The 19,851-nt window shown below is 38.2% G+C and overlaps 3 protein-coding genes across 3 annotated transcripts in view; 1 reads left to right on the top strand and 2 right to left on the bottom strand.

Moving 5' to 3' along the window:
- LOC118341690 (cyclin-dependent kinase-like 1) overlaps window positions 1–4,866 on the top strand; it is a gene marked incomplete in the record, with an annotated part of 6,737 nt that extends 1,871 nt beyond the window's left edge. The window contains 6 exon segments of the mRNA XM_035680009.1: window positions 2,392–2,482; window positions 2,859–3,059; window positions 3,657–3,739; window positions 3,838–3,894; window positions 4,096–4,248; window positions 4,721–4,866. Coding sequence (XP_035535902.1) covers window positions 2,392–2,482; window positions 2,859–3,059; window positions 3,657–3,739; window positions 3,838–3,894; window positions 4,096–4,248; window positions 4,721–4,816 — 681 coding nt within the window.
- Window positions 4,867–5,987: 1,121 nt separating this feature from the next.
- On the bottom strand, window positions 5,988–13,337 carry LOC118341688 (cytochrome P450 2G1-like). The gene is made up of 9 exons (XM_035680007.1): window positions 13,014–13,337; window positions 12,450–12,612; window positions 10,561–10,710; window positions 9,389–9,549; window positions 7,928–8,104; window positions 7,578–7,719; window positions 7,098–7,285; window positions 6,743–6,884; window positions 5,988–6,527 (listed from the first exon to the last, which is right to left on the bottom strand). Exons 1-9 carry the CDS (start codon window positions 13,185–13,187, stop codon window positions 6,340–6,342), a joined length of 1,485 nt encoding a protein of 494 aa, XP_035535900.1. The 5' UTR covers window positions 13,188–13,337; the 3' UTR covers window positions 5,988–6,339.
- A 1,040-nt stretch (window positions 13,338–14,377) lies between these two features.
- On the bottom strand, window positions 14,378–18,078 carry LOC118341689 (cytochrome P450 2G1-like). The gene is made up of 9 exons (XM_035680008.1): window positions 17,866–18,078; window positions 17,554–17,716; window positions 17,267–17,416; window positions 16,328–16,488; window positions 15,924–16,100; window positions 15,495–15,636; window positions 15,177–15,364; window positions 14,945–15,086; window positions 14,378–14,762 (listed from the first exon to the last, which is right to left on the bottom strand). Exons 1-9 carry the CDS (start codon window positions 18,028–18,030, stop codon window positions 14,581–14,583), a joined length of 1,470 nt encoding a protein of 489 aa, XP_035535901.1. The 5' UTR covers window positions 18,031–18,078; the 3' UTR covers window positions 14,378–14,580.
- Window positions 18,079–19,851: the final 1,773 nt, after the last annotated feature.

The following is a 19,851-nucleotide window of genomic DNA, read 5'->3' as shown; positions in this document are numbered from 1 at the left end:
AGCAACCAAGAAATAAATTATATAATTATAAAAGATATATAAAGATCAAATTACAGTTTCAAAATGTGCAAAAAAGTGATTGTCTGTGTTTGTGTCAGATTACAGAAACATCAGTAACATCAATCAAATATAATAATCTATATTAATGTATGCCTGGACAGGGGCCCTTTCTTCTGCGGCATAATGATTACTTTTACTTGTTGATATGTTAATTACATTGCTAATTAATACTTTCTAACTTTTACTTAATGGCACAATTTTGAATGCCAGCAGACTGGTTGAAAATTGGAGCATTTCTTATACACTGGATATTGGTGACTTAAGTAAAGTATGCTGAATTCCTTATTCCATTAGTTTGGCAAATGCAGGCAGGAAGAAAAGGGTGAATTACAAAGAGGTAGTTAAGACTGTTGCTACGATATTTCAAAGGATCGTGTGAGTGGATGGCAACAAGTGAGAGGGAAGAGCAAGTCTAAACCCAAAAATATTTCTTATTTAAGGAAAGGCTTCTCTTTTTAGGCTTCGTGCTTTGAGCATCTCTGGCAGATCTATGTCACAAGATAACCTTTACAGTTTTGTCATGTGAAGTCACCAGAAAGGAGGGCACAATGAAAGTTGCTGTCTGACCATTTTTTCCTTTTCTCAGACGGCTGTGCAGCAGAAATCTAGCTGCTCCTGAAAACAAAAGGCACTGTGCTGTTAGAGACAGGCCTAGGTTACCCCGGGTGACAAGAGGGCTGCGTTAAAAGCACATTCTTTTTTGAAATCGCTGGAATACTAGACAAGGAAAACACGAGCGCTGTAAAATAGGTTTTGTTTGTTTGGCTCTTTACAACCAAATCATATTCCTTTGTCTCTTGTTCCTTGCAGGGTACCTGGAGGCTCAGCTGAAAAGTATAGTATGGCCAGACTCTGCAGGCTGTTTAACTTTTGCTCAAGCACAATGTCATATATTTCTTATTCTGGGACTTAATTTAATGCTGTTTTTTTATTTTATGCATTTATTCTTTGACTTTCTCCCACTGTGTTTTTCTTTTTTGCTTTCCTAGTATGACTTACATTATAAAATATTGGGGGCAGCCTCGGGGGTAAACTCTGACTTTTTTATTGATTTTAGATTTTATTATTTTTACAGACTGTGTATTTTTGTCCACCATATTTTTACAAACGTAGAATGGAAAGAATGAACGACCACAGGAACAAATCTAACTCTCTCAGCCTACAGCCCCTGATTATTATGTAAGATAAACTCTGAACATGTCCTTATGCTCTACTGTTCGCTTAACTTTACTGTTTTTTCTCTCTTTAACCTTTCAAATATCTGGTTGAGACCTTATGTGACTGCAAAACGGCAGAGCTATGATCCATATTTATAATAGTATAGTATAATGAGAACTAATTTACACCAAAGGTTACCCATCATGGGCTATAAACCTTAAAACACAAAATACTTGGATAAAGTAATATTTTAGTGGAATACACATTTAAAAACTTGGTATGTAGGATTAGATATGAATGTATGTAGGTATGTATGAAATGTATGAATAGTTAATGTATGTATATGAATTATGTAGAATGAGAAATTATGTAGTATGTAAAGATATTTATATACAAAAAAGATAATATAAAGATAGTCTTGGTAAATTCTAATATATCAGTAATATATATTAATACTTTTTTCTCTCATTGTATATTTCTCTTCATTTCACTTTTATTTTATCTTATTTTTAGTGTTTTGTTGGCTTTTATATGTTCAAAATAAAATTCTCAATCAATCAATCAAAAAAACTATAATAGAAAGTAGTCTTTCAATAGGTGGCGCTGTTGTGAACATATTATTGCTTCTGCGTAGTGTTGCATGATTCTGCTTCCTTTATTATGTGAGTGCTTTTTAGCTCCATCACTGGACTACATATGCTTCATCAAGTTATTGTTAATCAATATATCAGGTAAATACTAGCAAGAGAAATCTTGAAATGCTTGAAATATGTACCAATTTCCAGAACCTTGCATAACCAGGTTATATATAACTAGCTCAGTTTTCAGTACAAAATGTTTGTCTCAAAGACTTATGAGACTTGACTAAAGCTGTCCAGAAATTCGCAACCTTGTCAGATCACAAAACTTGTGACTAAAATAAAGTATAATCCCAGAACACAAACTCTGACTTTGTTTAGGCTTCAATTCGCCAGAACAGGAATCATTTAAGTCTCAGTGACTGCAATGCAGTGTTCAGTCTCAATACTGAAATGCCTATAGGTTTTTGATCTCTTGCTATTGTTCATCCACGTCCATTCCTAATCTGTCAGCCTTTAAAAAGCCTCTTTCTCTATCACTAAGAGACTGTGTACTGTGTGGCCAAATCATTGATCCTGAGCATTTATGTTGCAGTGCATCCACCGTGATGTAAAGCCGGAGAACATCCTCCTCACCAAAACCGGTGTCATCAAGCTCTGCGACTTTGGCTTCGCCCGCATCCTGAGTAGGTCATCCAGAGAGCCAGTGCAATTATGTGCATTTAGTGTTAATGTGCCTCTAATGACTTATTCAACACAGAACCTATATCAGCTCCTGCTCCTGATGGCCTCCTCACTTTCAATGTTTCAATGATTGCATTGGATAGGAGGACCAGTCAGCCAGTTAGTGCGTCTCTGTGTGGTGTGTCTCTGTTTACCCTTCCTGCCTTAGGTTTCAGTGTTATGTTACCATACATTAACATGTAGTCATGTAGTCATTAAGCATGCCTTGTAATCCCTTCCTCTACAATGTACGTGTTATTTGGTGTTCATTATTCAGTATTTAAGTGTATGTCTGTCCTCTGCAAGTTATCTCCATCTGTCTGTGTGTTGTATACTCAGCAGGACCAGAGGATGACTACACAGACTACGTAGCAACCCGCTGGTACCGGGCCCCTGAACTGCTGGTTGGAGATACTCAGTATGGGCCTGCTGTGGACGTGTGGGCTCTGGGCTGCGTCTTTGCTGAGCTGCTACATGGCAATCCACTCTGGCCTGGGAAGTCTGACGTTGACCAGCTTTACCTCATCCGAAAAACTCTAGGTGCGCTAATAAAAGACCACATTACTGGATGCTTAAAAGAACTAATCTTCATATGGATGCACCTGCTGAAACTCACTTGCACTGCAGTTGTGAAGATCACTTATACAGATCGCATATTAAGTTGCTTTCTTAACAGTTCCTTCAATTAGCTGGTGGATTTCATAATTTAACGGTTTTTAGATTCATACTGTGGTTGGTTTACTTTTCTTACATGCCACAAACAAGCTGCACCAGTCAGCTTTAAAGCAGACGAAGATCTACCTTTTTTAAGCATTCACACCAGTCTAAGCTAACTAAGAGTCTGTATGAACTGAATCAAACAAGTTAGATGTGAAAGTACACTAAATAAACTTGACCTCTATTACAGTGGACTTTATGGGTAAAGAAAGAAAGACTTGCTCTTTTATTTTTAAGGACATAACACCAAAATATAGATATCTACTGTGGATGTTTTAGATCTTAGTTCAACATTTTTGTGAGGTCTCCTAAGGATCTTAAGTTTTGCAAACCATTTAACAAAATGTCCATACAATACACACGCTGATAAAAATGCTAGTACTGGATGAAAATTTTTATTTATTTCATTTCTAACCTCAGGTGACCTGATCCCTCGTCATCAACAGGTCTTCCGCTCCAATGTTTTCTTCAGTGGAGTTAGTATTCCTGAACCTGATACTACGGTATGAATCCTGTTACCATTGAAATTGCACATGTTCTTAATGGAGAGGCAATTTAAATGTGTTTATTGTTACTATTTCCCATTTACTTTTGCACTTAGGAGCCATTGGAAAAGCGTTTCCATGGAGTGTCTCCTCATGCCCTCCAGGTTATGAAGGTATGTTATATTTATGTGTAATAGAGCCTGAATGATATATCAACATATATAGATAGATATATAGATATATATCAGTGTACTGTATATGTTTGCCAATAAGAAATTATGTTAGCTTGGCATATCTAATTCACAACTCTTTAATAACCAAATTCAAAAGATCCTTTTTGATGAAGCCAACTCTGTGTTTCTTTGTGCGAGCAGTCTTGCCTGGTGATGGACCCCTCTCTCCGGCTGTCCTGTGAAGAGCTGCTGGAGCTGCCTTACTTCCAGGAGGAAGGAGTAGCCAACTGGGGCCGTGATGGTGAGCGCCCCGGGAGACGACATGACAAAGGCTCCCGACGTAGACAGGCAGGGGTACGTATGAAACACAGTGGATTAAGGGTGTAAGAAATCCTCCCATAACCACAGCCTAACAGACTGTATACCCTGCTACGACCAACCTTGTCCAATAGTTGGTCACTGTACCTCTACATGTACTTGCTTGGTCAATGGGGCTATAGCAGAGAACTAGAGGGAGAAGAGGTGCTGGGAGAGGTTCAGTGTCTTGCTGTATGCTTGTAATGTTGTTATGGGTTGGTTTCTGCATTTATATGCCTCTTCCAAACACTGAAAATATGATACTCAGCTTACACTACTTAGAAAGAGCTCACAGCTGCTGCCACTGCTATACATTTGAACTTGGCCTGAATTCAAACTGACCTCTCTCAGAGAAAAAAAACTACCTACCTTTAACAGCCACCAGGTTAGAGAAATGCCCAGAAGATAGTTCTGGAGGTTTACTCATGGGACTTTTCTCTTTCTCTTTCTTCCCCTTTTCTCTTTCTAGGCTCAGTACTTGCCTCAGTTACCAAACAGCAACATCTCACCAGCACCGGATGTAAAGAAACAGGTGAAGCATAAATATCACCTGCCCAACATTTAACAAAGCAACGAATCAGTCTACACGTTTGTGGCTGAACTGAGAAAGATGGACTTGTGATCTGCTTAGTACTATCATTTCAATACAGTCCTATATTCCTGCTGTGACAGTGAGACCGTGTGTTTTAATTCTATGATCACTTTCACTTGTCATGTTTGTTGACATTATCACTTAACATTCTTTACACAACACACAATAGGTAGGGCATTTTACAGTTGTAGGTTAGGCAACACACTTACGGTACCATTTCCAAAGAGTACAGTAAGTGACAGTGCTGAACACACCTTGGACCAGATGCAATGGTTACTCTATAAAATGAAATTAAATATGATCTTTTAAAAGTCACCAGTGTGCCATCATCACTTGGACAAAAGTACTATAGTTTTATTTCTTTTTTGGCGCAGTCATAGACAACTTATCCCCATGTAGGTTCATACTGACTATTAAATATACTTGTTAGGGTTCAGCTAGTTTGTAAGTATTTTTAATAATATTTATTTTGTCATAATTGTTTTCATTAGTTACCTTCAGGATCAATACAAATTGTACATTTTTTATTATAAAACCAAAAAAAGTGCTCGATATACAATACAGTACCACATATAATGGTGTGTACTTGATGTACAACCTCCTGACACAGTCTTAAGGTTTAATAAAACCTACCATGACAGTTGGTACTCTAAGTAATTTGATGGGTTCTTAACATTATTGCAGCCTCAGCTTTGACAATGATCCCCAAAGTCTGACATGGACATTCACGTTGTTGCTCAGGCGAAAGACAGTGATACACCAGAACATGCATCAACACACTGACAGGCTGACACACAGCTTGACCGATCACCTGACCTTAAACTCATCAAATTACAGCTGTAACTCTTCGCTATACATCACCATCACTGAGTTAAGGGCTGTAAACCAGAGTGTGTTAATCTGGGGTTAGGGACCATACAGTTGCTCACACAATGATTGATGGAATTTGGACAAAACATTCAGGTTTTTTTTAATCAATAAAACAAATTAGAATAAAATCTTTTTATGTGTACGTCAGTGTCTTAAGATGATGCATCAATTTAACCACAAAAAATGCATCTTGGATGTGAATGTTTCACTCAGTGAACTCTAAGTGTGAATTACTGTAGCTACAATAAGCTGACACATCTATAAACATGATGACACACAATGTAGATTTTGTTTTGTTATGTCCTTTAATGTAAATACTGATCACAACATCTAGAGAAATAACAGGAGGATCAAGCATGAAAAAGTATAGATTATATGGAAATGTTTGAGTTGTTTCCACAAGGTACTGTATTTAAAGTCACCTTTCAATTAGTATTCCAGCAGGAATATACATTATATATTATTAATAATATATATAAATTCACATTAAAAAAGTTCCAGTTTGTTATTCCTTTGGCCCCACTTAAACCGTTCAAATGCAAATCTATCAAGTCAATGTGCTTGAGCTACACATTAAACATTTGGAGGTTATAGGCCAGTAGAACAGTTGAAGATGCAGTAAAATATCATTCCCCCCGGGGAGTTGCAATGATCTCATACCTGCGAGGCACATTGGCAAAGCTGCTGTACTCGGGGCTGAGATCTATACTGTCAGGTCCACCAGGGCAAGACAAGGTGAAACGCTGCAGAAGTGACACCACAAAGAGGAAAATCTCCATGCGAGCAAGGGACTCTCCGACACAAGCTCTCTTTCCTGAGATATAACAACAAACAAACCACAATGAGAATGAAGATATAGGCCTGAGATAAAGAAAAAAGGATTCCTCCTTATAATTGGCCTCTTAAACACATGATAGTTCAGAAAAGAGCTAAACTGTAAACAATAAAATCTGTTCAGCAAGCAGGCCCAATGGTTCAGCCACGTTCTGTGTATGTAACATAGTTAAAGGAAATGTACTCATAATTTACCTGCAGAGAATGGCAAGAAAGCGGGATTTTTCTTAAAGTTGCCATTCTGGTCAAGGAAGTGCTGGGGGTTGAAGGACCAAGGGGTTGCCCACTGTTTTTCCTCTTTCAGCACAGAGTGCAACAAGGGAATAATCACAGTGTCCTGTTGAGGGTAAGATGTCATGTTAGTGTAATAATGAAATAAATCTTTTGTTTTTGTTAGTGTAATAATGCCTGTTTTTTCTCTAACGTTAAGGATGTCTTGTAATTATGAGTACATTGGGGATTGTACAACATCAATAATATAGTCTATCAGATGAGACATTTTCTATTAGCTGGAAACAATCTGCATCTTTATGTGTTGAAACCAGAATACCTTGGGAATTGTGTAACCCCTGAAAGAGATGTCCTGGAGTGCGTGGTGAGGGATGTTCATGGGAACAATATCCATAAGACGCTGAATTTCATGGATAACTGCATCTGTAAAGGGGAGTGACTTCCTATCCTCCATGCACGGACAGCGCTCCTGTCCAATCACATTGGCAATCTCCTGCTGCATAGTCTCTTCAGAATGAGGAAAACGATGAGATAATTAACTATGATGACACTACTAATTGATTGATCAAACAATTCATACAAGTAATTTATATAGCAAACATGCCAAACATTTGTTGGTTCAGACTTCTGAGGATTTTTTTAGACATGCTCATGTAGACAATGACAAAGAACGTACAATCATTTTGTAAAATAGAGATGTTTTTAAAAGAAAGTTTTTAACTTTAGTTAAACAAGTACTTGTTGTAAAAGAAAGAAATAGACTTGTTGAATTTCTTTCACACTGGTTTCTGTGAAATACCTTGTATTTTGGGGTATTTAATCATTACACTTAGTGCAAATCTGATAGTTGAGCTGGTGGTTTCAGTTCCTGCCAGGTACAGATTAAACACAGTTGACACCAAGTTTTCATAGTGGAACTCAGTTGTGGGGAAATCCTTTTCCTAAATAAATAAAACAAGAAGAGCAGGATCAAAATCAAGATATTCAAACTCCCCTAAAATAGATTATCTGTGCAACTAGTGGTTTAAAGTGCTCAGTATTTGCAGAATTGTGTGTTAGTATAGGAAGTATGTGCATTTGCATCAGTAAATAAGTAAGTGTAATAAATAGGCATGCTTATTCTTGTTATTGAGCTGAGTTCAGTCACACCTGAATTAGTCTCATGAGGAAGCAGTCGATGTAATCTCTGGGTGAGCTGGGGTCCAGTGTGTCCTGGTGCTCCTGGATCTTATTCATTATAAACTCTCTCAGTTCTTGAATTCTGGCAAATGCTCTGTGCTGTCGACCTGGCAGCCGTTCCATCAACCCAGGGAAGACATTATACAGCTGCGATGGGAAAAGGAAAGAATGAATGAATCTGTCCCATAACCAGTAGTTAGTGGAGTCAAAAGTACCTAAAAATTCACTGACTCTCTGCATGCAGACCACAAATCATTTCCTAAAAGGACTGACCATATCATAACCATGTAAAAAGTAAATATATTTGTACTTTGCATGACTTTACCAGTTAATTTTTGGAGGGAAAGTAATTATTTCTTTAAAAACTGATGGAAATTTGAATCTAGTCTAAATTTTGGGGGAATGGGCAAGAGACTGCAACTTAAGAAAACACTACAAATGCAATATACAGTGTATATTGACCACTGTACATTGCATTTGAAAAAAGACTACAAATAAAAAAAAATTGCAAATGAAACATTTAATAATTTAACAACTGTAAACACAAACCTACAACAATGCTACAAGTCAAACACAACAACAGTGTTTCAAGAGGACAGTAAAAACTAATCAAAACAAAAACATTTAGTAAAAAGTTAAAGCTGCAGTAGGTTATTAGAGTATTTTTTGTCATATTTGCTGAAACCTTTACTATATCCTGACTGCAGTACATGAGACACATAATTGGTAAACAATTCTGGTTCCTCTGGCTCCTCCTAGTGATCCTGATGAAATTTGCAAGACTACACTGGGCCTGAACAAAAATTACCAATCAAAGCCAAGAAGGGATTGTTGATCAACTAAATTCAAGCTTACAACCCAAAGCATCTTTATATCTTTCTCAACTGGAGATTGGACGTCTGGTTAACCCTGGAACCTCTGTGTTGTGCCGTTTGCATGTTTTCTTCAGTTGCAGCAAGTTGCACTTTCTCAGCCACAGCAGGTAAGCAAGTGGCCACTGTATAAGGTCAAATATACATTTTAATGTGTCCTGATATATAAAATAATAAAAGGAGACATTACCTGCTGGAGATATTTCAGATTTTATAATCTTGGATTATCTCTTACTGTACATGAACCAAAATACATTAATCAACTATAGAAGTTGCTTTACTTACTAAAATTAACTAATGGTCAGGTTTCTTCAATCAAAAACTTACAAATTGGAAGGTTTGATCCATGTTATTCGGTTCATGATCATTTATTGCTTTGGTCCCAACGAAAAAATATGAAAATGCTCAGTAAACCTTCAGCGTGACTACACTACAGAGTCAGTTGCCAGCTTTGAGGATTTTGCTCAAAAACACTTAATCTTCCAGCTGAGCAGTGGTCTTCCTAACCACTAACCCACCCACATTGCCAATTCGCTTTCTCCGCACCTCCTCCTCTTACCTGACCCCAGGGACTGCTGCCAAATTTTAGGGTGTCTGAGATTATCTGCAGAAGGTGGAGGAAGTGGTCGTCGTCATAGCTGAAACGTTGACCAAACACCAGGCAGCAGATCACATTGGACACAGTGCAGCTCATGAAGAAGGTGGGGTCAAAAGGTGTGGCTAAAGAATAACATAAAAATGATAAACCTCCAATCTGACTGTTAAAAAGGCCAGCGCAACTTGGACTATTCTGCCCCCCATCTTAGAGTGGTATGTTCCATCTCCCCAGTGTGGACCTGAGTAAAAGGAGGGAAACCAATTAAGTTCCTAAACTGTGTTACTGCCTTTGTTTTTGACTGTTGTGCGCAACCACTGAACTGTTTACTTTAAGACTTATATTAATATATCCATTAGCAATGGATATATTGATATAGTGAGTGCCTGTAGTGTTAGGTTTCACCTGTGCAAAGCCTGTGCTTATTATTAACTTGCATTTCTTTATCATGTCTCATCTGGAAGCCTATTGTATTGTTGTAGTGTTTAATCTGTAATTAGATTTGTTGGTACAAGCAGGCACAAGGCCTATATATCAATATTTGATATACAGGCCTTGAGAGTGGGTTTCTTATTAATTGCTGCCTGCTTTGACAAATTAGTTGCTCTCAGTGATACGTTAAAGGACCAGTGTGAAGGATTTAGTGGCGTCTAGCAGTGAAGTTGCAACCAAGTAAACACAGCTCAGCCTTCCAAGCATGTAGGAGAAACAACGGTCACTTCGAAACTCGCAAAAAACACAAAAGGACCAGTGTTTGCTTTGTCCGTTTGTCTGTCTGCAGGACAGCTAATTCTAAGGTAACCAAAACACAGTCAGCCAGTAGATCCTAAATGTTAGACAATGGACCTTTAAGTTGGATACATTTAATTTGGGTAGCTGGCACCTTAAAGTCCCATGTTTCCAGTAGTGTGTACTGTATATGGCAGCCTATATTTAGCCCCTTAGAATGACTGGGTTTTATCATTTGTATTATGTTTCTCCCTTATTCAAATTAGAATATCACATGGCTTATTTACAGTTTAGGTAAATAAAAAATATTGGTTTGTTGCAACAAGATATGAGTGTCCATTTAGTTACATTTGTCCCTATATATGCCTGATGAAGATATAAGTAAGCACAGTCATTATCACACATACCTTTGGTATGATTTATGCGTTCCACCAGATGTTTGCTCTCCTCCTGGATCCACTCTTCCATCCCCTTGCGTCCCATCCCGAAGTCTCTTAGCGTTGTCAGGGTGAAACGCCGCAACTGCCGCCAGCGCTCTCCATTACTGATCGCCAAACCTTTGAAGATGTACAAATGGTAGTTAAATGAAATTCATAATAAATCGCTGCACATGAAGGAAATGGAGAGTTTGTGGCTGCTGAGAATTATAGCTGTTCAGTATTAATGCCTGGAGAGGTGGGTATACTCTTAATTTATTTTAAACTGGCTGTCCAGCAATTGTTAAACATCCTGTGTTATAAACCGTAACATGTAAGACTACTCTTGCATATTTAGATTACCCAAAAAGGGTCCGTAGTATTTGCACACTGTCACTTAACTTCTGCTGCTTGACTTCAAAGAATAAAGATCATTATGAGGTGCAGATGTTGCAATCAATACCCACCCACAGACGGGTGAGACAACCTCATAATTATGGATGTAGAAACATGGCGGACTCTGCAGGACAGCTAATTCTGAGGTAACCAAAACACAGTTCTTATTGTCAGGGGATTATACACTAATGAATGTATACACAGGCATTTAGTGGAGATACCCCATTCCAACTGAAAAATAAATAGGTATACTCTATATACCTGCATATACCCTACACCACTAACCCTAACCCTAACCACAAAATAATACTAAAAATCTTTCCAACTGTGACCATAAATGGATGTAATTTTCCCCCAAATAATCTTCTACTGCACATTGCAAAAATGTTCTACTTTTCTATTTATGATTCTTGACTTGCACTACTTGTTTTCCTTGTCCTGTGTTTATTGTTATGCACCAACATGACGAAGCAAATTCCTTCCTTCTGACTCTGATCATTCTTAAGTTTCAGCATCTGTGACTGAAATACTTAACAATATTCCTAAAGGGTGGCAATACAACGAATCCCAAAATAAGGAATAACTAATGCAAACTTTACTTTATGCTACAACATATAAACTTCACTTTGATCATTTTAATACAATAATGTTGGTAGATGTTACAAAGTGCTTCACACAGGACCACAACTTCATAACAAGTAGATTTTACAAGAATAGCGTTCTCCTATTATGGGTTCAATATATTGTTCAAAGTTCAAAACATATTAAAAAGTTATGGCATAAGAAAAAGGGATGATAATTCTTGCTCTTGTTTTTTTTCTACTGCTGGTAATGCTAATTAGGCCCAACTAAGAGCAATTGAATGTCTGTGGTGTTAGCTTTCACTTGTGTAAAGCCTGAGCTTTTATTAACTTTAAATTTTTCTCTCATGTCTCATCTGAAAGCCTGTTGTATTGTTGAGTTAATGTTTAATCTGTAGTTAGATTTGTTGGTACAAGCAGGTACAAAGCTTGTATATCATGATTTGTTTTATTCACAGTCCTATTTTATACAAATATAAATAGTACTGCATCCCTTTTATATTAAAGAGGTTTCTTATTAATTGCTGCCTCCTTTAACAAATGAGTGGCTTCCTGCTGGTTGCTCTCAGTGATACATTAAAAGGACCAGTGTGAAGGTTTTAGTGGCGTCTAGCAGTGATGTTGCAACCAAGTAAATACAGGTCAGCCTTCCAAGCATGTAGGAGAAACACAGTTGTTGTGAAACTTGCTAAAAACCCAAAAGGCTTTATCTAGAACCAGTTTGTCTGCTCTGGGTTAGTGTAGAAACATGGGGGACTCTGCAGGACAGGACCTGCATACATACCAATAAATGTTATATACCATTTCTTCCCATAGAGCCTCCTACTGTAAATGTTAGGCTACATATTGGACCTTTAAGGACACAGAATGTCATACTCAAACATTCGAAAATTCCCATATTACCATAGCCCTTGGTAGCCCTCATCAGGAAAGGGATAGGACCTCTGCCAGTGAAGTCATCTGCTTGGTCCACCAGTGCCTCCTTCACTGCATCGTACCCCGCCAGAACCACAATGCGCTGGCTCCCCAGGTAAAGAGTCATCACAGGGCCATACGTTTCACTGAGCTGAAAGTTAAACAGAGCAGTCAACATGCCTTTGATTCTTGATAAGCCATGCGAAGAAACAAACACACCCTGCGCACTGCAGAAAACAGATATACTCTGGGACTAACAAAAACAAGGAAAGAATTAGGAAAATCATAAATGAGAAACAGCAGACTTAAAACACAGCGTACCTATAATTCTTTTAACAACTGAGGCTGACAAAACTGTTCAGAAATATAATGAGAATCAGTCATTTAGGCAAATGCATTTGACTCCCAATGCACTAGCAGTGCTAGAACAAATGTGAGGTTACATAAAGTTAAAGTTAAAACACCCTAAAGCCAAAACAGACAACACAGCCAAACGTAAGCGAGCAAGTGGAGGCACAGACACAGACAATGTTGTTTACCTGTCATTCTCACCTTTAGCAGGGTTTTGAAGGGAGCTTTTTTGTCCAGCTGATGCAGGTTTCCTATGATCGGCAGGCCAGAGGGTCCTGGAGGTAAACACAACTTGCTTTCTTTCTTCTTCAGGCTCAACAGCCACAGCAAAGCAATGATTAGCCCTGCTAAAATCAACGTGCCAGAGAGGTCCATGCTTCATTAAGGAGAAGATACACTTTCACCTGCGAAGTGACTGATGCTTTTTAGAGACAGCAAATACTGACTGCTCCTTGCTGGGCAGCCACCCCCTTCCCTGACAGCCCTGCTGATTTGCAGGATGCAGCTGTGTAAGAAAGTCAACAGTTCTTGGACGAGTAGATAACACGTGTCCTGTGAGTGTGTGCAAACGTCTACGCCTTTTTTTTTTTTTCTTTTTTTTTTGTTGCCCTTGCATAATGCGGCCGGCCCCTTTGTGGAGCAGGGTTAAAAGCAACAACATTGTCACATGTGACAACTCTTGCCTGTTTAGTGCACCCAAAAGTGGGCTGGTAGTATTTGCACTTCAGGAGTAAATTCAAATTTAACTACAGAAGAGGAGAAGTTTTTGCAATTAATATCAGTACTGTCTCAGAGACAGGTGAAATAACTACATAATTCTGCATTTTGAATGGAAGTATTCCTTATTTCCTACTCCATGTCTTACCTGTGCCTCCCTAGGAAACCACACTACTGACTGATGCACAGAGGGGATTTAGAAGTGGGTATATTCTGTATTCTTGCGTATACCCTACACACTTATTTTACCAGTAGGTATAGTGAATCTGTAAAAGATTCAACTCAAGTTGTTGTAGTGAAGTGATGGATTGTTCTCTTCCTAAAATTAGAACATTTAAATAATTTACTTATGCGTTGTCTGCTTGTTATCTCTCTTAAACTCTGTTATTTTTATAGAGGACTTTTTCTATCAAAATAATCTGTTTTTATATTGAAGAAACAGGGAGTTGGCACCAACATTACTCCAGAAATACACAAAGTGGTTATTTGTGTAGCTTTGAGAGTAACACTCTTGCAGTGTTGGATTTTTGAAAATAGTTATTATATATAGGTTATTAAAATAAATATAAATTATTAAGCAAACAAATAGATCTAGATTTGGAATTGATGCAGGACGATAGTCAAGTCTTTGTGTTTGAAAATAACTTTTTCTCTTTAAAGGTGATTTTTTTTCCCCACCTGTTTTATAAGGGGGTATATTTCCTTGTTGTCTTGCGTTGATAGCGCTTCTTCCAATTTAATTCTGTGTATAATTACAGAATATACAATGTAAAGAAATGACATGCATGTATGATTCTTCCACAACACAAAGTGATTTATTACCAGTTATATAAAAAACGTAGCACTTTTTGTAGCAACACATAATACATTTATTTTTGCTGATTAAAATTCATACAGAAGAAAATATAAGACAACCAAACCAAGAGAAAAGATGATTCATAATTATGCTTGGAGAGAAGCTGTTTAGCCTGATGGGCCTGTCTGCTGTATCTATAGTTGTCCTTGTGAGTACTTGAAGCGATAAGAGGCTGCCTGAGTGGGACTGCTCTTTTCACCGTGGTGTGGCGATGATCTGATATCTTCGAGGCACATTGGCAAAGCTGCTGTACTCTGGAACGAGGTTTATACTGTCAGGGCCTTCGTTGCAGGAAAAGGTGAAATGTCGTAGCAGTGATACTAGAAAGATGAAAAGCTCCATACGGGCTAGAGACTCGCCAACGCAGGCTCTCTTTCCTGTAAAGAGACACAATCAAAAACAAAGCACTCTATTATAAATATATATAGTCCCATTAGTCTTGGATAAAACCACACTCACAAACAAAACACATGTTCATGTGAGGTTGTTGGCATGCTTCCAGCGTGTTATTATGCACATTAACTAATCATTTATCAACTAACTGAGGACTATTTTTTACCTGCAGCAAATGGCAGGAATGCAGGATTTTTCTTAAAGTTGCCATTCTGGTCCAAGAAGTGCTGCGGGTTGAAGGACCACGGAGTTGCCCATTGCTTGCCCTCTTTCAGTACAGAGTGCAAAAAGGGAATAATCACAGTGTCCTGTTGAGGTAAGATGTCATGTTAGTGTAATAATGAAATAAATCTTTTGTTTTTTCTCTAACGTTAAGGATATCTTGTAATTATGATTACCTTGGGGATTGTATAACCCCTAAAAGAGATGTCATGGAGTGCGTAGTGGGGGAGGCTGAATGGGACTATGTCCAGAAAACGCTGCACCTCATGGATGACTGCATCTGTGAAGGGGAGAGACTTCCTGTCCTCCATTCTGGGACAACGGTCCGCTCCAATCACACTATCAATCTCCTGCTGCATTTTTTCTGTACACAACAAAGCAAAAAGTATTTTATTCATATCTGTCAATATGAATGTTATTAGGCAGGTACAGGAATATTCAGTTCTTGACCACAGTCTATTTAGAACTGGTTAAATAAGATATATGGGATCTACCCTGTATGTTGGGGTGTTTGATCAGCACACTGAGGCCATATCTGATGGTGGAGCTGGTGGTTTCTGTTCCTGCCAGGAATAGATTCATTGTTGTTGACACCAAGTTCTCATAGTGGAACTCAGTTGCGGGATTGTCCTTTTCCTGAGGGGACAAAGTGGTAAAAGTATTAATATAAGATCCACAACTGAGCCAAAATTCACAATTTTAAAATTCACTTTAAGCAGCAGGCAACAGAGGCCCACTTGGGCTTTTGTTTTCTTAAAATTTGATAATTTGATCTTTTCAAAATTAGCCACAGCTACACCAAGTAAACAATTCTTAGCACCCAAGGTAATGTTAAGGAATTATTTGAATGGATACAGAGGACTTTAAACATGAAACTCCTAGGATTTCCCTTAACAAAACAAATCCTGAAGTTCTTTTCCAACCTGATTCATTCGGATGAGAAAGCAGTCAATAAAATCTCTCGGGGAGCTGGGGTCCAGTGTCTCCTTGTGCTCTTGGATCTTTATCTTGATAAACTCTCTTATCTGCTTAACCTTGGCAAAAACAGTGTGGTGGTAGCCAGGTAGACGCTCCATGATCCAGGGAAAGATGTTGTACATCTGTGGGAGGGAAGCAGCTTTGTTTCTCAGGGAATAATAATGTGGAAATGTGTTCAGTGTGTTGGGGCATTCATTCTAAAACCCTAAATTTAAGTCTTACATAATATTCTCTCTTAATATGTCTTAAAGATAACATAAGGACACCATATTAAAACCAGACAAAAATATATGGATTGTATTTGGAGAACCATCAGCCATCAGAGTTTCAGCCTCCCAGCGCCACTTACCTGACCCAGGGGGCTGCTGTTGAACCGTAAAACCTCAGCTAAATCACCGAGGAGGTTCAGGAACTGCTTGTCATCATAACTGAAGCGTTGGCTAAACACTATGCAGCAGATCACATTGGACACGGTGCAGCTCAACAAAAACGTGGGGTCAAATGGCTTGCCTGGAGTAGAAGAGGAAAACACATTTAGACTCATTGGTTAAAAGTACTAATCAGAACAAAAAAGTGATCAAAAAACACTAAGAACATGTTTTACCTGCCATGTAAATGTGTTTCAAATGCCAACAACCTGATGTAATTTTACAGTTACAACTTGAGTCCTACCGTGTCAATGTTTTTGAAATGCCTGAAGCATTTAGCTTGAAATCACAATCCTTGGCTTCGTATACATGCCACAATATTATCTGGGTATTTGGAACTGGAACAAAGGTTTTTAATTTTGGACGTGTATTTATCAATATAGAATGTAAAAAAAAATTTAATTAAAGTTTTGTTAGGGTAGACAATTTACCACACATGCTATTTGTTCAAATTAAAATGTAGTTTAAAATGCACTCGGTATCTTAGTAAATCAAAACTTTGAGTTAAGCCTCAGTGTTATAGCAGGTTATGTAACATATTCTGTGTTTACTTCGTGCAAACTGCCATCAGGGAGAGATAAGAATTAAAGAGTGCAGCTGAAGCAAGAGAGATAAATACACAGAACAACCCAACAAAACATCTCACAGCTTCTTCTCAAGTGCTGACCAATTACTTCATGTATCTTCTAGGGTTTTTTTGTGTCTGTTCAGTGTATTTCACTGACATTTTGCTGGTGTTTGTGACTGATAAGTTGTTTTCTTTGTTCTAAGTGTCTCTGACTTGACAGATAATCAGTAATCCTCTTTCACATCAACCTCATATGAAATATGTTTCCTTACAACAACAGCGGAGAACACACCTTTGAATGTATCTATGCGGGCTCTCAAGTGTTTGCTCTCCTCTTGGATCCACTCTTCCATGCCCTTGCGTCCCATCCCAAAGTCTCTTAGGGTTGTCAGTGTGAAGCGTCGCAGCTGGCGCCAGCGCTCCCCGTTACTGATCCCCAAACCTGAAGAAAGGAAATGTGTGCTTAGTGACCAACTAGGGGAATGCAAGAGAAGTCATACAGAGACATGCAGACATTGACCCACTGAAAAATCACTGAGCCCTTCCCAGAGATGAGAGATTTGAAGTGTATTTTGTTACCGTAGCCGTCCGTCGCTTTGAACAAAAACGGCAGGGGCCCTCTGCCTGTAAAGTCATCTGCCTGGTCCACCAGAGCCTCCTTCACTGCATCATATCCTACCAGAACAACTGTCCGCTGCCAGCCCAGGTACAATGTTATCACAGGACCATAGGTTTCACTGAACTAGAAAAAGACATAATTTGTTAAAGTAATAAATATTCAGATCATAATTTAATTATTTTTGTGCAAAAGTCAACATGCAATTCAAAATCAAATAATGAGGAGATGTTCTCTCTCTCAGTTTATATTCTGTAATTTGTTCCCAAACTTACCTTGAGAAAACTTTTGAAAGGTGCTTTTTTTTCTATCTGCGGCAGGTTTCCGATGAGAGGAAGTGCAAAGGGTCCTGGAGGCAAGTTCCTTCTGTTTTTTACACTAAACAACCACAGCAGAGCTAAGATTAGCCCTGCCAAGATCACTGTTGCAGAAAGGTCCATAATGGTCTTTACAATGCGCCTTCTCAACTCTTCACTGGTTGACAGGTGTCTCTTATACTCACTTTCACTGTGGTGCTGAATATTTGTGTTTATATTTAACAGGGAGTTGGCAGGAACACTACACTAGGACACAGGTGAGTCATGTGACTCTCCTGTGTACTATGTACCTTCACCTAATTAATGCACAATGCACTATTCGTGTGCAATCAGAAGAGTATTATTAATGAAATTCCACTGAGGGGAAGGTCAGAATTATTTTGTATCCCTGCTGCTCCTATCTCATTAAGCAGAGTAGCAGTTATCTACAGTAGACATGTGAACATCATTACATTACTGCCATAGGGTACTATAAACAGTGATAGATCTTCTGAATAGACTGAATGTATTTGAGGATTTAAAAATACACTATACGTCTGCATAGCAGTAGGTGGAATTGTTTGGGTGTAAACAAAATGAAGCCACATACCATTTAATATAAACAACACAAAATCATGACAGCATTTAAACATAGTTGTACCATGTACTAATTGTGTTATGCAGTGCTCATTACTGCAATATTATTATATAATATTAGAATACTTTAAGCTATAAATTGATAAACTGATCACCATTGAGACAATTTACCATGCACGCTGCACTCCAATGAAAATGTAATTTGACATACTTTATGTTGTATTTTAGTAAATTTAGGTCTGTGAGTGAAGCTTCAGCATGTTAGACTGTTATATGACATAGTCTATGTTTATTTTGCACGCTCTGCCATCGGAACAAGATAAGGATTAAAGCGTGCTCCCGAGGAGAGAGGGATAAATGTGCTGAGTAATCCAACAAAGCTTTCACACTCATTTTAGATTTTGACTGCAAATCCATTGCTTCTTCCATCCATCATCTATCTATTCTTGTCTACTGAGTAAATGTTTGGATCAGTAATCACATACGTACAGATGCGCTTTTCATTGGCTGCTTAGTTGTGAGTGTGTCTAACTTTTAAGGCCATACATACAGGTTTTTCTCCTTTAACTGTGTGTATTTTTGTTCTGGGTGTAAAGTTTTGTTGATGTCCTTTCTCTCATATTTTTTTTATGTCATTTCACATCAAATCTGTGTTCAAAACTATAATAGAAAATAATAGCACTCTTGCCATTAACATTCTGAAAACACACAATGGATGTATTGATATGGTGAAATAAAAAGACTGATTCCATTGATTAAGGATTTGAACACACCATTTGCTATATTATCTATGTCACAGTAGTCCTTGATTAAACTCTGTGTTGGCATTTTTCCACTGAAGTCAACTCCTTGAGTGATTAATGGTCGATTGCCAGCCCAGGTACAATGTCATCACGGGCCTGTGGGTTTCACTGAAGTGGACCAAGACACACTTTGTCAGACTGTCGGATTCATTGTTATACAACCTTGAACCACGACGAATTAATAGCCAAACATTTATCTTGCAAATGCAAGTGTATTTTTATCTGGCTGGGTCGCCTCTCCGGTTTTTCACACTAAACAGCCACAGCGAAGCTAAGATTAGCCTGCCAAAATTAGGTTAGTGAGTTGGCGGTCTCTTTGTATTTACATTACTTTTTGTCTATATTTAATAGGAAGTTGAAAGGAACGCAGCATTTTGCAAGAAGCAAATTGTGGTATGGATAGTAACTTGTTTTATGTTCCAGCATGGTTTTTGGTGTATTCATTTGAAATATATTGTTGAAGAAAAATCATTCAAGTCCAGTTCAGGTTTGCTGTGGTGTTGTCAGTTTAATAAAGCATGCCGCCATCCTGGTGAACTTACATACACAGAGCAAATGAAATAAG

Source organism: Morone saxatilis, unplaced genomic scaffold (genome assembly GCF_004916995.1).
Source record: "Morone saxatilis isolate NCDOM2014 unplaced genomic scaffold, NCSU_SB_2.0 Contig8, whole genome shotgun sequence".
NCBI classification, from domain to species: domain Eukaryota; kingdom Metazoa; phylum Chordata; class Actinopteri; family Moronidae; genus Morone; species Morone saxatilis.
Note: the sequence above shows the minus strand (reverse complement) of the source record. Positions and strands in the feature narration are given on the sequence as shown.